This window comes from Pelodiscus sinensis, chromosome 1, assembly GCF_052426305.1.
Source record: "Pelodiscus sinensis isolate ZL-2025 chromosome 1, ASM5242630v1, whole genome shotgun sequence".
NCBI classification, from domain to species: domain Eukaryota; kingdom Metazoa; phylum Chordata; order Testudines; family Trionychidae; genus Pelodiscus; species Pelodiscus sinensis.
The window spans coordinates 89536445-89554195 of record NC_143052.1 but is presented as its reverse complement, the minus strand read 5'-3'; the positions used below and the strand labels follow the sequence as shown (position 1 = coordinate 89554195).

At 43.3% G+C, this 17751-nt stretch overlaps 1 protein-coding gene across 3 annotated transcripts in view; it reads right to left on the bottom strand.

Annotated features, from left to right (window-relative positions):
• Positions 1-2783: 2783 nt before the first annotated feature.
• Positions 2784-17751, bottom strand: part of IFT56 (intraflagellar transport 56) — an 83972-nt gene continuing 69004 nt past the window's right edge. For 2 of the 3 annotated variants that reach the window (XM_006127813.5, XM_089780778.1), the window contains 4 exons: positions 12047-12153; positions 8169-8302; positions 4719-4853; positions 2784-3178 (listed from right to left, as the gene is read on the bottom strand). In XM_006127813.5, coding sequence (XP_006127875.2) covers positions 4742-4853; positions 8169-8302; positions 12047-12153 — 353 coding nt within the window. In that variant the 3' untranslated portion in view covers positions 2784-3178; positions 4719-4741. Of the gene's footprint in view, positions 3179-4032; positions 4854-8168; positions 8303-12046; positions 12154-17751 lie in introns of all 3 variants that reach the window. The other variant, XR_003090266.3, reaches the window with a different exon arrangement.

Genomic DNA, 17751 nt, shown 5'->3' with positions numbered 1-17751 from the left:
AGGAGAGTCAGATGTTTGCTCCTCACCCATTACATCTTCTGCCTTCTCCTCTCCCTCAGAGAGAGATTGGTCAGGTGGTGGGTGCCTGGGACCTGGGTGCTGGGGAAGGTTGCTGTGGCTGTTGTGGTTGCTGTGTCTGGTATGCAGCCCATGGGTCCCAGTACAGCTAGCTGGAAGGGATTGGTGATAGCAGCCACTGCGATGGTTTCCACTGGAGAGGCTGTTTGCTCGGCTTAGGAGAACAATGTCTTGGAGTATGTATCTCCAGAGGATTGTCATCACTGTTGTCGCTGGACAATGGTAGAGCTGATCCCGCAAGGGTAAACTAAAATGGGATGTATTTGGGGTGCTGTTGGTGCTGAACAACAGCTTCCCGAGCACCGAGGAGACCATGAGATCATGGTGCCCGCTGGGGCATTTATGTGTACCTGCCTGGTGACCAGAGCCGGTCCGAGTCATTCTTGCGTCTCGGGTGCCCAGCGCATGTGTGGTCCCGCCCCTGGGCGCCCAGCAGCCCCAAAAGTTTGGGGACTACTGTGCTAGGCAGTGGAGCTGGTACTGGGGCAGTTTGTGGCAATGTAGGTTGAATTGCCAGTGCTGAGTGCTTAGCATGCATTGGCAGCACCATTTGTTTCATATGGGCTCAGAGTGATGGTGCCATGGGCAGTGGCATGGTAGCGTTCGGTGCCAGTGCTGAACATGGTCTGGTTGGTACTGTGGTCGGTGCCAGCAGTGCCTTGGCCAGTGCCAACACCAGAGGCTTTTGCTTTGCCTCTGTTGGTGCCTTGGAGGAGGATCAAGCCTCCTCCTTAGAGTCTTGGCCCTTGTTGGTGTCGGACTTGCCAGTTGCTTCCTTTTCAGGCATCTTCAGTGCAGCTGGTGCCAGGGCAGCTTTCTTATGGAGAGAGCATTACCTTGAGGGGGAGTCAGAGCTTGAAGAGGAATGGGATATCTTCTTGGGCACCTGAGCCCTATCAAGAGCCTTTGGGGCTCAACCTTGCGGGAGCTACTGTCTCAGGAGACGGTTGCCTGAGCAGTGTAGTGTGCTCTGGGTCAGAAGCAGGTCAGACCATTTTCTCAAGGATCATCATTTTTAACTATAGCTCCCTGGTTTTCCTGGTCCTTTTGGTGAGTTTCTTGCAGTGGGGGCACTGGGAGGTAGACTGCTCTTCGTCTAAGCAGCGAACACACTGGGAATGTCCGTCTGAGATGGGAATGGACAGCCTGCAGGTTATACCCCTCTTAAAGCCAGGTGAACCAAGCATGTCCCAAGAAAACAGCCGTTACTGGAATGCAGGAACCTTAAAAACCTAGAACTAGAACTAACTCAAGTTGTCCTATGAATTTTTTTAACAACTACACTACTAACTACGGACTGTTAAAACTGAGGAAAAAACTAGGAAACTGCTATTAATAACTATCTAAATGATAACACTAACTGATGCTTGAGGGCAACTGCTGGGTTCCTACTGAAGCTGACAACGATAAAAGAAGGAACTGAAGGGATGGTTGGCTGAACATGAGGAGTAGCTGTTTCAAATGATGTGCATCAGCTGCTCCATGTGCTCAGTCGAACATGGGCACAGCTACTTAAAATCTCGATTAGAAGCACAGAGGTGCTCAGACACCTATGATGGAACACCCACAGGGACACTCCTCAAAGAAGAAAAAGGCGATTTCCCATCTGTGAGAATAGCTAAGCACTGGAATAAATTGCCTAAGGAAGTTGTGGCATCTTCATCATTGGATATTTTTAGGAGCAAGTTAGACAAACACTTGTCCGGGACAGTCTAGGTAATACTTAGTCCTGCCTTGGGTGCCGGATCTAGATTAAAGAGCTCTCAAGGTCTCTTCCAGTCCTATGATTTAATTATTGTTGTCTACCAGTCTACAGTGCCTTAAAATGTGTTGCTGTGGGATATTCACCTAACTTGTTAAAGATTAGCAGTGGATCTGGAGGTTCTCAGGCTTTCCTGCTGATTAAGCATCAGTGAACAGAATGATTAGCTGCATTTAACATCTGTTACAAAGTCACCACACTGATTTTTCTGTAGCTTTAACCAAGACCCACAGCAGCCATTCCAAACTGTTTTCAAGTTAATTAGACTGTCAAGGAAAATAAAAATATCTCTTACAAATTGAATGTTTTATGTAATTGCCTTTGGTGACAGCATTTTATGTGGTCTCTTTTTGCAACATGGTGACACTACCCTTGTTCCTGTCAGTTTGAGAACTTTATTTGTACCACTATCATGATGGGGTCCTTAAAATGGAATCCTTTCTTATTTTTGTATAAAAGCAGGTGACCTACAGCCTCTCAAATCATTCCAGACATCACATTGTGATACAGGTAGAAGTTCTTGTTTGAAGATTTGGGCATGCTGCAGAAATACCTTTGCTTCTGCTGTAGTAAGATGATAAAAGGTAAATGAAGTTCCTTATCTCCAGCAGAGACCTACTGATATCTTAAAAGATAAGCGCCTATTCTTTAGAAGCTGGGGAGAATTCAGAATCTCTTCGGGAGTAAGAAAAAGCAGAACCAACACCACTTACAAATATAAGGGTTATCCAGCTACCCTCATTTCAGAATCCAACATCAAAGGTAAGTACATAGGCTCTTGGGTCAGGCTGCTTTAACATGGTTCATCTTCATCTGACCATGAAATGCTGATTTGGCATTCAGTCAATTTACACATCTGCCCACTTCTGAAGTGAAATAAATTTGTCATCTCAATTACCAGCCTCATCATAATGAGGCAACAAAGCCAAGCAAGAAGTTAGACTGAAAATCCAAGTATAATTTTTAATCAAAGTACAGAAAATCCAAGTATAAGTATTAATCAAGTAGCATAGTGTTAAATTAAATACTTTCTAGCAAGGTACAAAAATACTTTGTAAGTTAAGCAGTTTTTCTTTACAAATAATGTACAAATCTTATGTACTGTAAACACTACAATGTGTTTCTACATCGTATCCATTGTGCCTTTTTCTTATAATTTCACCTTCTTTAGGATTAAGTGCTATGTCCTGAAAAGGATTCTCCACAGTTCCCTGTTCAGACCCCCTTGAAACACAGCAGAATATTTGCTGAGCAAAACTGTCAAGCAAACACATGACAGTTAACCACTGAGGAGGTTAACTTCCAGTCCTATGATAGCGATTGACAAACAGTCTGATCCTGTAAATAAACATAAATAACTTTATCCTTCCAAAAAGTAAACTGATGGTACAATTCACATGATTAAACTTAATAACATGCACAAATGTTTGCAGAATAAGGCTCAATAGCAAGAAACAGCTCAATCAGACCTCATGCTTTGGTAAGTAATCCCCCAAATCTTGTAATTATCCTCCTTGAAAATAAGTAAGCAATTTTGGAGCCCTGCATTTGTGGTTAATTCTGAACATGAAACTAATCAATCTGACTTTGGACAAGGGATAACAAATCGTTTTGGACAAAAAGGAAAGCAATAAAGAGGCTAGTAATTGGTCAGCAGGATCCATCTACAAAATGGATGTTGCTTGGAACGCTGGCCCTGAAATAGGCCAGGAATATTAAAAGCATGTTAACTGTTTAAGTCAGTCACGAAGGGTATGTCTATACTACCCTCCTATTTCAAAATAGGAGGGTAATGTAGGCATACCGCAATTGCAAATGAAGCCCAGAATTTGAATTTCCCAGGCTTCATTTGCATAAGCCGGGCGCCGCCATTTTTAAATCCCGGCTGGTTCGAACCCCGTGCCGCGTGTAGCCGCGCGGCACGGGGTTCGAACCAGCCGGGATTTAAAAATGGCGGCGCCCGGCTTATGCAAATGAAGCCCGGGAAATTCAAATCCCGGGCTTCATTTGCAATTGCGGTATGCCTACATTACCCCGCTAGTTCGAAATAGCGGGGTAGTGTAGACATACCCTAAGATAACACAATCCTTCTTCCATTTGTCTTCAACATTATTGTGCTGAAGCAGATTTGCTGAGCCATTTTAAAGACGATTCTTCTTTGGAAGCCACGAGAACTATTTTAAAATACAAACCTCTCCAACTGCCACAGTATATCTTCTGCAGTACTATTAGAGTTGGTACAAAGGAATCTGGAGTGCATGTGAGAGGCAGGTTGAGTTGCTGAATGTTGGAATCAAAGTATGGAAAAGATTGAAAATCCTTGGACTAGACACTGAGATCGGTGTAGAACAAAAAAAATGCCACTAAGATTTGGATGGAAAGAGCATGAAATTCATCCCCCTTTTCTGTTCAAAGAAATGCTCCTTAGCAAACTCATGGAAATTTTTTTACAGTCCAACTGTGGTACTGTTCTTGCTCCATCTGAGAGTTTGGCAGTCATGTTTAACGATAAACCAGCCCTGAAAGAAGACTACAAAGATGAGGGGCGGATGGGGTGTGCGTACGTGCGTGCGGTATGTGTGTAAACCAGCCCTGAAAGAAGATTACAAAGATGAGAGGGTGTGTGTGTGCGTGCGCGTGCACGCAGGCAGGCAGGTAGGGTGAACGGAGAGGGCTAAGACTACAAAGATGAGAGGGGGGGGTGTGTGTGTGTGTGTGTGTGTGTGTGTGTGTGTGTGTGTGTGTGTGTGTGTGTGTGTGTGTGCGCGCGCGCGCGCGCGCGCACACATGTCGCGCGCAGGCAGGCAGGTGGGGTGAATGAAGAGGAGAGGGCTAAGTTCCATGCCCTCTAGATATGCACAAAAAGAGGGCAGCTGACCTGATTTTCTTGGTGGTGCTGTTTTAGACAGGCACTCTGTTCTCTTTGGCCCACTTCTTCATGATGCGGATGATATACTCTACCTGAGGATTACCAGTGCTCCTTAGGAGATGCAGCACTTCCCGCAGAGTCTCTCTGAGAAGACAGAAGACAAAAGTTTAAAGCAGGGTGAGGATCACTTGGATAGAAACAGCTGATATTTCTGTGCATCTTTACATCCTGAAGCACAGATTCTAGGTATGTAATCTACTTCATCTATGACCGAGGAAGGTGACAGCTAATAAACACAGCAGAAAACCTACACAATCGTATGGATCTAGAAATAAATAAAGAATATTGTATTTAGGTTCATCTAGAAGGGGAATTCTAGGTCAGCCAAATTTGTTTATTCTGAAGCCTATCAGGACATAAAAATTAACATTCCTTGCAAAAAAAAAATGCCACAGGACATTTAATGGCAAATTGTTAGCACTTCAGTTTTTCAGGCTGGCAGACTTCAACAGCACAGCATTACCTATCTCAACACAGGACCACAGCTCAGACTAATTAATCACTGCATTTTAAGCATATTAAGTGTTATACTAGAAGATTTATCCAGCATTGCTTGGGTCCTTGAGGGCAGGGGATTGTAGGTGTGGGGGGTGCCGGAGTCAGGGCAGGGGCTTGGGATGTGGGGGGCTCAGGGCAGGGAGCTAAGGTTGTGGGGGTTGCAAGAGTCAGGGTTGGGGGTGAAGAGAGGCTCAGAACAGAGGATGGGGGATGCAGGAGTCAGGGTACAGGGTTAGGAGGTAGGAAGGTTTAGGGGTGCAGGAGTCAGGGCTGAGTGTGGAGGTAAAGAAGTCAAAGCAGGAAGTTGGAAGTGGGGTAGGGATCAGGGCGGGGTGGCTAGTGGGTGCTCCCTGTGGCTGTCATGGAGTGGCAGGGACCATGCTGGGTGACCAGTGACTGCTCCCTGGGACCAGCCCAGGGCAGTGGGCACTATACTGGCCAATCGGTGGCTGCTCCCTAGGGGCAGCAGGGGCTGTGATGGCTGGTTGGTGGCTGCTTCCCAGGAGCACCAGGGGTTATGCTGCCTGGCCGGTGGCTGCTCCCCAAGATTGGGGCACTTACTGCCCCCTGTGGTCATTGTGGAGTTTAACTGTCCCTGCAGTCAGAGCCCTTCCTTTCCATTTGATGAGAAACAATCAAATTCCACATCCCATTGTCTTGGCACAATCAAACCTTGCTTTAAGTTATAAGAAGAAGCTGCATACCATATTTGGTGGTCTTAGCTCTTACTGTTTAAGAGGAGTTCTTGAACAAACAGACTCACAGATAGACAAACATATACAAATTCTCTCAAATATATAGTAGATGACTAAGACAGACAAGTGCTTTCCCCAGAAGAATCACTCCCTGAAGTACAGTACCTTATATTTTCCTTGTTAATCTTGTTAGTAGGTGAATGGGAATCTAATCCAGAGATATCTGATGAATTTATTCACAGTCTGAGGTGGTTTGCATTATTTAGGGGGAATAAGACCTGATACAACAAGTTAATCAGTTTGTTTCTTGAATGTCTACCAGCTCCATGCAGAAATCAGATTTTGTGGAAAGATTATCTCAGTTGCAGTTCAGAAGTTTAAGGTGCACTACTGAGTCCGCACTATTTTAGTAAATGTCGCAATTAAAAAAATGGAGGGCAAGCAAGGGAGAGAGTAACAGATGCCATGGCTCTGTGTGCTCCTGTCTTGTTGAAAGGTATGCATTTAAGAAAGCAATGGCATCTTCTCCTCTGTGTGACCTTAAGTGGAGGAAAAATAAGAATTCTAGAGTTTCTGTGAATGTTAACCAGAAGATACGGGTACTCTGCCAGAGGGAAAGTTAGAGGGTGCATTAATTAATACCACTGCTTTCAGAGCTTATTCGCCCGCAGCATAGCTGACTTCTTACTAGACAACAGGAGCAGAAAGTATCCCTCTATCTTCCCCCCTTCCATATCCAGAGAGATATGCCAAAGGCAAAACAATCAATAAAATCAAGGAAAAGGACCATTTCCTTTTTTCTTTTAGTGATTCAATCAAACCAATATCCAAGCTATGCGTGGAATGGATGAAATGTGCAGTAAGAGACATTGGGCTTTCACGTCATTCATTCATCATTCAGAAACATGTTTCTTATCCCTCTTTGAGGTGTGAATAACCATCCTCCCATTTTAATTCTGCTGTCCTTGAAATTCCAAGACCAAAGAGGAGTGGATACAACTTCCACTCAGAGGTTATCAGTACCTCTCCTTAAGCTAGGGGTGGGCAATCATTTTTGATGGGGGGGGCCACTCCAAGATTTTGGAAAGTGGTTGAGGGCTGCACTCTTCCATGATATTAATGGAGATGCGGTGTCTGAAATGCAGAAGGAAGCTTGGGGTAAGGAACTGGGGTGCAGGAGGGAGACGAGTCTGGGAGGGAGTTGGGATGAAGCAGGTGGTTGTGACCTATGGCAGGGGACTGGAGTGCAGGAGTTTGGGGTGTGACCTAGGGATTGGAGGGGATTGTGATCTGGGGCAGGAGATTGGGGTGCCAGATCTGGGAGGGGGTATGGGTGTAAGAGGGGGACAGAGGGTTTGGTTATGTTGAGTGTGGGGGGAGGAGGGGAGTGCTGGGATGCCAGAAGCAGGCTGTGGCCAAGAGAATTACTTGTCATCTGCCAAACTAACCTGCCTGCCTGCAGAGTTTAAAATGTTTCCCAGCCAGCCTGCCTGTTTGCCTGGCCATGTGCTTCATGAATAATTGAGTGCAGGAGAGGGGGCATGATTCTTCTTAGCTGCTTGTTATTCTAACAGGCAGCTCCCATTGGACAGTTTCTGTCAGAAACCAGCCAGTGGGAATGTGCTGGGGGTGGGGTGTCTCCTAAAACTCTACCCCACACCCTTCGCATCCAGTTTCAAAACAGAAACAGAGCCCTGCATCCACTTCTCTAAGCAGCATGCGGCGCTACCTAGGGAGCCTGCCTGCCTGGAGCTTCCCACTGCGTCCGTGGGCCAGATCCAGTAGCTTGGCGGGCCACATCAGCCTGTGAGCCGTATTTTGCCCAGGCCTGCCTTAACTAGTGATATGAGGTCCTCTCTCACTGCCTTTAGGTAAGAAACATGATGTGTCTGTAGTTTAGCTACTTCAAGAACTATGTCCTATTTGGGTCTTTGAAGTGCAGAGCATGACTAGATGATGGATTATTTTCCAAAACATAGACTGCTCCAGTTGGCTGGAAGATAGAGATTAACAGTAGTTATTTATTGTTCAACTACTGGGGTAGCAGAGGTTTCTTTCAAAAAAAAAAAAAATTGGAAGTATATGGGACGTCTGTTCCTGAAATTGTGTGTCTCTTCACAAAAGCAGCTGTAACTGTGGTTCTAGCTTCAGCTTGCTGGGAATGGAAGACTAACAAGAGACATTCATACACAGCAATGGTACGTACTTTGGTTCTCGGCCAGCTAAGATCATTTGGAAGATGCCCACACAGGCACCCCTCTTGCCTTCCCAATATTCAGGGTTAGGATCTAGTCTCTCCAGAACGTCAAAAGCTTTGGCTGAATAGTAAAACTGGCCCATCTGTATAGAAAGAAAAAAAATACATATTTTAGTCACAAGATTGACTATATAGAATGAGAGCCAAAGTTACAGCCTGGTTCTTATGCTATTTGTCTGGTGTTAGTCAATAAGAGGAATAAGTCATGGGAACAGCACACATTTTCCTGCTCTTCTAAGGTAGACTATAACTAGAACAGGTAGATTCCAATTCCACACAGGCCATATATATAGATATAGATATAGATAGACTAGGAAAATAGGTAATATTTTATTTAATATGATTTTAAACATGATTTTTTAAATCTAGTATAGACAGGCCAAGTTGAGATGTTTTGTTAACCTGTTGTGATCAATTCGAGGCTCACCCTCTGTGTAAATCACATTCAACTAATATGAGCTAATAAAGCTTATAAAAAATGTCATCCCCTTATTTTCGTATTCAAAGTAGTGTTGATCCCAGACTATTAGAAAGGCAAGTGGGGTGAAGTACTGGACTATCACCTGTTGGTGAGAGAAACTTTAAGACTTACACAGTGTTGACTCAAGAAGAGTTCACTGTAAATTAAATTGTCTCTCTCATTAACAGAAGTTGGTCCAATAAAAGATTTTACCTTATCCACCATGTCTCTCTAATCCCTTTACTTTTGACAATTTCAGGTTTTTTTCAAGCAGCCCTAATCTTTCGCCTTGTATATCCTAGGTGCAAAGTCCAATTTAAAAGCATGTTTGTTAAGACAAGTTTATCTCTATGTTGTTTTAAAACACGATGAATTTTCGTAGTCCAGGTCTGGGCATAAAGATAACTGAAAATTGCTTGTGTATTAATTCAGAACGCTCATTTTAGCTTTCACTATAAAAGTAAAAAGAAAAATCAAATGCAGTACCTGATTGGTACAGTTGGGAAATTCTCATTTCTTCTCTTGGGACTTTTCTAAGTTAGATTTTAAAAAATGTAATGTTAGCATGTTAGCTAACACGTTTTTAAAATCTACTGTACCCAAGACAGAGTATATTTTATTATGTGTGAATTTGCTCGAGTTAAAGAGTATGGCATTTTAGCATAACTTAGCTTCATATTTGTTCTCATAGGAAGAGTGAAAAAAGGTTAAAATGTGTGCATGCCAGTCCTGGGATAATTTCCAGCATATCATCACAGGACAATTATCAATGTGCTTTTGAAATCTTGCATGATCTGTATCTCGATATAAAGAAATGGACAAAAATTCCAGTGCTAGAGGCTGAAGATGGCGATCTCATTTGGTGGCTTACTGTATTTAATCTTGAAAGTGGAAAAACAAATACCAGAGTATCTGTGCTAACTGACAAGGTAGGAAAATGTTAAACTTTTTAATGGACCAATTTCCGTTGGTGGAAAGGACAAGCTTTTGAATTTCACTAAGCATTCTTCAGGTCTAGGGAAGGGAACTGGACTGTAAAATATAAGATGGGGGCAGACTGTTAAGCATTAAGGGGGTTACATAGGCTCTAGGAGATCTCTTAAAAGGAAGTGGACAGTTAAGGGTTAGCAGGAAGAAGGGTGTGAAGGCAAATCATAATGGCCCACAAAACCAGTGTCTCAGTTTAGCTTATAATTTTTAGCATCTGGCAAAGTAAGTAATTTAAATTCCTTTGTCTTCTGAAGCTGTTGTGAAGATTTTCTTTGAGGATGAGGACTGTGATTTCAGATATGGAGTGATCATTGTGTGCAAAGCATTCAGCAGGAGTGATGATGTTTCTGTCATTTTTCTGTGTGAGCTCATTCAAGAATGTAGTGATTGTCTGGTTTCACCAACAAAGCTGTTAATGAGGCTTATGATGCACTGGATGAGATACACATTTTGTGCTAAGCATTTGTAGGACCCATAGACCTTGAAAGGTTTGTTGTGGGTGGGTATTGATCAATGTAGCAATAGAGATATGTCTGCAGGTTTTGCATCTGTTGTTCTGGTGGGATCTGACAACACTTTAAATTGGTTGGCTCTTGATCCTTGGGAAGCTTACTTCTGATGATGAGCTTAGTGAGGGTGGGAGGTTGTTTGAAAACCAGAGTACGGGATTCAGGAAAGATTTCATTCAGGATGCGGTCCCCATCATGTATGGATTGTAACTGTTCAAAATGGGTTTCAGTGTAGGGTGACAATTAGGATTGTGTGGTCAGTGGAGGTTTTCCCCCTGTACTGAAGCAGTTTCTCCTGAGATATTTGGATAGCCTATTCCACAATGTGATCTACTTCTCCGGTGGAATGTTCTTGTTTAGAGGAAGCAGCTTAGAATGTGATTTAAATGGCCAACTACAGATAACAGAGAATGGTTGCAGAATCTGAGGAGGTAAATGTGGTGATCTGCAGGTTTCTTGCATACAGTCATTTGTATGCAAGAAATCCGCAGAAGGTGAAGTTGATTGTGGTATAGGTTGAACCTCTCTACTCTGGCACTCTTGGGACCTGACCGATGCCAAATCAGAGAATTTGCCAAACCATGGGAACTCAATATCGTCTAGCAGCATTATCAACACTTCCACTGCTTACTGGGCTCTTAGAAGACATTTAGGGGTAAATTAGAGCTCAATAACAGCACAGAACACTGCGAGCCAGGACTGATAGCTGTAAACAAACTTTATGGGACTGCGTGAAACTTGGCCACACCCATGATAAGTGGACATCCAGCTAACTAAAATCTTACCAGACTATGGATGTTGCCGGACCAGAGTGTGCCGGACAAGAGAGGTTCAACCTATAACCAGGAAGTTGATGCTGAGGTGGGTGTTTTCTAGAGAACATGGTTGTGGTTAAAGTTATGGTGGAAATCTGAGGGAACTGATGTAATCTGTCCAGAGGATGAAAACGTCATTGATGTACCTCAAGTAAATCATTGGTTTTGTGGTATATTTTTCCAGAAATTCTTCCTCAAGGTGTCCCATGAAGAGGCTGGCATACTGGGAGTCGGGGGAGGCATCTTAGTATCAATGGCTATTCCCATAGTTTGGAGAAAGTGTTTGCTAAATGTAAAGTTGCTATTTGTGAAGATGTCTGATGAATTTTGCAATGTGTTTGAGTGAATTTTTCAATGTTGTATATTATCTTGCAAATATTTGAGGCAGGCAGCAATGTTATCATGGTAAGGAATCTTGGTTTATAGAGACATAACATCCATGCTGGCAAAGATGGTATTCTGGGGGAATATGCTGATAGAGTTTCTGGAGGAAATCAATAAAGTCTTGGAGTCTTTGTGCAATAAGTGGTTTGAGGGTGGTTTCTATGAGATCTAATACTCCTTCTGTAAAAGTCTTGTAACTAGATATGACAGATCTGCCTTGCTTCATTTTTTGTGCATCTTGGGAAGCATGTAGCAGGACCCTACTATGGGTTTGTTGGGATGAGGTTGTAAGATTCATGTTCTGACTACGAAGGGCAGAATCTGCTGTTCCAAAGAAGTCCAACTTATAGCCTCTGGTGGTGTCTGCATTAGATTTTTCCTCTTAAAATTTCCCATTGCGCCTGCCACTGAAGCTTTAATAAAGGTAGAAATTGTGATTAGGTCTAGTGTAACCCAGTCACCAGCATTTTAACTTGCATATTGTCTAACTAGAAGACATGCTGGTTAAAATATTGACAGATCTCTACCAGACCGTATATGTTGCAGAGCTTCACTAACAGTAGCAATGGAAAGGACTTTTACAAAAAGGAGGCTGCTGTAGACAAAGCATCTGAGTGTCGTGCCACAGAATTAACACACTAGATACCAGGCTTCGAAAAGAAAACTCACCTTGTAGCAGTCATTCGCAATGAGTTGCAAGAGACTAAAGGACTCTCCTGAGGTTTCCATCTTCAGGTAGAGCTCCCAGGCCAGTCGAGGCTTCTTATTCATGATATCTACAATGAGAACAGAAAATTGGATCAGACTGCCCAATAACAGTGAAGAAATGCCATAGTGCACTGCCCAATAACAGCAAGACTAAAATGTTCACCATCTTATCACTCATGCGAAAGATTCAAAAGAAGATATGCAAATTCCACGACAATCTGCATATCTTCTTCCGATCTCACTTTTGAAAGCAGAGCTTTCGAAAGTGAAAGTAGTTGAGATGTGGGTTTTTCGGCAACCCCCCCTTTTCGAAAAGCCGCGTAAACCTAATTTTCCTTCAGAATTTGCATATCCTCTTTCGAATCTTCCGTGTAGTCTAGACATAGCCTTACTGAAAACTATGGAGTTTAAGTGAAAGCTAGCCGTCCCCTTAGCTAAATTACTGATGGTGGTAAAGTGCTAGTTTGCAAATACAAGAAAAAAGAGTTATGAAATCGACACCACCTCAGATTTATATTTCACAGATTGAGCACTTACAACGCTGGAACTCAATGGTCCATCTAGTCTGGCATCCAGCCTGGTGATACATCAAATCAGTCCACTGCTCTAACTACTCTAATATTCTGCCCCTGATTACAGACAAACCAAATGCTTAACAAGATAAGGGGAACAGCGACGGAAATAAGAGAGAAATTCTATTATACATAGCTAGTTATACAAAACTATACATAAAAGAAACAATTCCTGATCCCCATTTTATCCTTTGAAAGAATTTCATATTGCTCTCATTATCTTAGTGTTCACAAACTAACTGAAGAAGTGGGTTGTGCCCATGAATGCTCATGATACCATCTACATGTTTTGTTAGTCTTTAAAGTGCTACTAGACTACTTGTTGTTTTTTAAGTTTTCCTGTTACAGACTAACTCAGCTACCTTGCTGAAGCTTACAAAATTAAAGAAGTTCTAGCTACCTAAGTCAGCAGAATTTTACACTAAAAAGCTTATCTGCACCTCAACACATGAGCCTATAAGATAAGCCCTTGTCTACATCACATAGAAAGTACGCTTATTAAGTTTGCAGATGATACCAAGCTGGGAGGGGTTGTGACTGCTTTGGAGGATAGGGTCATAATTCAAAATGACCTGGACAAATTGGAGAAATGATCTGAGGTAAACAGGATGAAGTTTAATAAAGACGAATGCAAAGTGCTCCACTTAGAAGGAACAATCAGTTTCACACATACAGAATGAAGAAGCGACTGTCTATGAAGGAGTACGGCAGAAAGGGATCTAGGGGTTATAGAGGACCACAAACTAAATATGAGCCAACAGTGTGATGTTGTTGCAAAAAAAGCAAACATGATTCTGGGATGCATTAATAGGTGTGTTGTAAGCAAAACACGAGAAGTCATTCTTCCGCTCTACTCTGCGCTGGTTAGGCCTCAGTTGGAGTATTGTGTCCAGTTCTGGGCACCGCATTTCAAGAAAGATGTGGAGAAATTGGAGAAGGTCCAGAGAAGAGCAACAAGAATGATTAAAGGTCTAGAGAACATGACCTATGAAGGAAGGCTAAAAGAACTGGGTTTGTTTAGTTTAGAAAAGAGAAGATTGAGGGGGACATGATAGTAGTTTTCAGGTATATAAAAGGGTGTCATGAGGAGAAGGGAGAAAACTTGTTCATCTTGGCCTCTGAGGATAGAACAAGAAGCAATGGGCTTAAACTGCAGCAAGGGAGGTTTAGATTGGACATTAGGAAAAAGTTCCTAGCTGTCAGGGTGGTCAAACACTAGAATAAATTGCCCAGGGAGGTTGTGGAATCTCCATCTCTGGAGATATTTAAGAGCAGGTTAGATAAATGTCTATCAGGGATGGTCTAGTCAGTACTTGGGTCCTGCCATGAGGGCAGGGGACTGGACTAGATGACCTCTCGAGGTCCCTTCTAGTCGTAGTATTCTATAATTCTAGTATTCTATGATTTTGAGTATCACTCTCTGGATGAGAGGAATTGGTGGGAATGCATATGCTAGAGGCGCATCCCATCTGATGTTGAACGCATCCCCCAGAGAGCTGGGGCCTAATCACACTCTGGAGTAATAGTGAGGGAACCATGAGTTTGTGTGTGTGGCAAAGAGGTTCATTGTTGGGAACCCCCGTTTTCAGAACAGATGATTGATGGCCGACCTGTTGATCTCCCACTCGTGATTGAGGAAGAAGTCCCTGCTGAGATCGTCTGCTAACATATTGTCTCTGCCTGGGATATATGAGACTATGAGGTGAATGTGCAGAGGATGCACCATTCCCGTAACCGTACTACCTCCCAACAGAGCTGGCAAGAGCGGACATCGCCCTGCTTGTTGATGTAGTGCATCTGGGAGAAGTACATGCATGCATACTGGACTGATCTGAGCTCAAACAAGTTGATGTGTTTGCATTGCTTGTCCAGTGTCCACCTGGCTTGGACTCCCTGGTTCAGCCTGTTAGTGAGGCATCTGTGGTAACGGTAAGTATTGGAGAGTTCCATTGAAAAGGAAACCCCTCTCCATACACTCTGTGTTTGTGTCCACCAAGTAAGAGAAGCTTTTATGTTGCATGGCATGATGAGAGACTTGTTCAATGGGTGTACATGCAGCCTGTACACTGTCCTGAGCCAAGTCTATATCGGACTCATATGCAGGCATGTTTAAGGCACTATGAATGTGGCAGCTGCCATGTGACCATGGAGGTGCAGGCACTGCCTGGTGGTTATACAGGGGCTGAACTGTGCCAGATGCCCCAAGTCTTGAATTTGCTGTGAACCTGTGCTGTGGAAGCGAGGCTGTGGCTGTTTTGCAGTCCAGGTGTGCCCTGATGAAGTCTAGTGTCTGCGTAGGGAGCAAGACAGACTTTGCCAGGTTTATTCATAGTACAAGTCTATCAAATAGTTCCCTGGTAAATGTCACTGCCTGCTGCGTATGGTAAGGTGACTGACCCTTTATGAGGTAGGGAATCATTGAGGTAGGGAAAAATGGTAATTCCCCTTGTTCTGAGGTGAGCGGCAACCACTGCTAGCACCTTTGAGAATACCCTTTGGGGCAGTCAACAGGCCGAAAGGCAGGACTCTCTGTACTGGAAATGTTGGTTCACCACTGTGAATCTGAGGAAGCATCTGTGTAACAGGTGTATTGTGATGTGGAAGTAAGCATCCTGAAGGTCGAGGGTGGACAGCCAATCTCCTTTCTTGAGGGCGTGTCTGACTGTGGCGAGGGTCACCATTTTGAAGTGTTGATAATGCACGTACTGATTGAGTTCTCTGAGATCTAGTAAAGGTCTCCAACCCCCTGATTTCTTGGTTGTGAGGAAATAGTGAGAACAACCTCTCCCGTTGCAGTTGAAGGGCACTTCTTCTATGGCTCTCAATTGCAGCAGACATTGTGTCTCTTGTACGAGCACAGCCTCGTGAGAAGGGTCCCTGAAGAGGGATGGGGATGGTGATTGTGGGTGGAGGTAAAGGGGATGACATAACCCGTGTTGATGATCTTGAGAACCCACTTTTCAGTCGTAATGGATCACCAGGCAAGATAGAATGCTGCTAGTCTGGAGCCAAATGTGGTATAAGGCTTGGATAGCTGCCCTGGATGGATGGGGGCTGTCCGACTCTTGACGAAGACTTCAAAATGACTGATATGCTGTAGCTTGTTGGGTGAGGGGTTGTTCCAATGATTGTCTATGTCTGGGTTGTCTTTAACAGCGTCTATTGTCATAATGTCTAGTGTGGTTGAAAGGTATTGGCTTGTACCTATATGTAAACTGTCTATTTTGCTTTCTTCTATTGGCAGGAGGTTGGATGCCAAGTGTGCGCAGAGTGACTCGCAAATCTTTCAGGGAGTGAAGAGTCGTATTCTTAGTGTCTACAAAGAGCTGGGATGTCTCAAACGGGAGGTCCTCGACTATGCTCTGGTCTTCCTTTGGAAAACTTGACAGTTGAAGCCAGGACACATGCCTCATCACCACTGCAGATGCCAGAAATCTAGCTGTATCTGAGGAATTGAGGGCAGACTGAAGTGTGGATCTAGAGATCAGAGAACCTTCCTTCATCAAAGCTTTGTATTGCTCTCTTCTGTTGTCCGGTATAATTTCAATAAAAGTCAACAGCTGGTCAAAAATGTGGTGCGTGTATTTGGAAAGAAGTGCCATGTAGTTAGCAATATGGAGCTGAAGGCTGGCAGAGGAGTCTGATCTCTTGCCCCTGGCATCAAGCCTCTTGCATTCCTTGTCATATGGGGTTGATCACATAATCTGCTGTTTACCCCTCTAGTTCGCCGCCTCTACCACTAGAGAGTTTGGAGAGGGGTGAGTTAACAGAAATTCTGCGCCCTTTGGAGTGATGTAGTATTTTTGATTTATTCTCTTTGATATAGGTGGAATTGTCACCAGGGTCTTCCAGAGGAGCTTTGCTGGATCCATCAATGCCTCATTCATGGGTATTGTGACCCTGGTTTGCACCAAGGCATGAAGAATATTAATAAGCTTGTGCTGTGTGTCAGGAGAAGTGAGGAGGGCTATTTCTAGTTTGTCAGTTACCCCTTAAAAAGGTCCTGAAAGGACTTAAAATCATCCCCCGAACTCATAAGCAATGGCAACATAATTGTGTCTGCAGATGAGGCTGGAAAGGAGTGTATAGGTAGCGGGAAGTGGAAGGATTGTTCTTCCCCTGTGACATCCATGTCCTCTTTACATTCAGAAAATTCAGACCTGTCTAATGAATGTAGGCGGGGAAGGTGAGGTCTGTCAGACGAGTGGTATTGGCATCCTGATTGGGGTAAGGGCTGCTGTCTGAATGGGGCCCATGGATCATAAAATGGAGAATCCTGAATAAATACAGAAAGTATTCTATAGAGAGTAATGGACTGTGACATCCTCTTACTCTCTATTCAGATTGTGAGATTTAGTGTTGCCCACTCTCATGTTCATAGAAAGCAAGACAGACATGAAGGACTGATGTCTTGAATGACTAGCATCCACCTGATTTTAAACACTGATTCCCCACAATTCTCATTGCTCCAAAGAAAAATAAAAGTATACACAAGATCATTGCAATTGTGTTTCCTGTGAGGAAATTATTTCAAGAATCCATAGAATGTGTAGTCATTTTAACAGGGTATATATGAGCAAGAATTGCAATCAGCCTTTAACAGAATATATTTCTGGTACAGCACAAATAGTCATAAGTGCCAGAATGCACCCCAATAACATGCATCTAGCACTTTTGGAGACAGAAAATTCTACAAACAGACCTTCTGAAGGTAAGAAAGTGTTTAACCTAAAGTTTGGCCTGTTAATTCCAGACATCTGTCAATGTTCTCTTATTGTGGAGAAAAAAAGTCCCCTTGGATCAGATGTCTATCTCTTTTCGAGAGTTTCACCATCTACCATTCTGTGTGCTGGCCATTAATATGGGAGAAATTGTGCTCTTCAAGGCGAAGGAATGCTTGGTATTATGTGCACAGAAGTGAAGTGGAGTAACAATCATTTCTGACAATTATCAGAGATACCAATATAAATCCTTTCACACTACACTGGAAACACTCTAGTTTCTTTGCACAATCAAAGATCCTAAATAAAACAATAATCTAGGGATAACTGAATTTAAATTACAAGAACTTCTCATATTTCTGAGCACAAACTG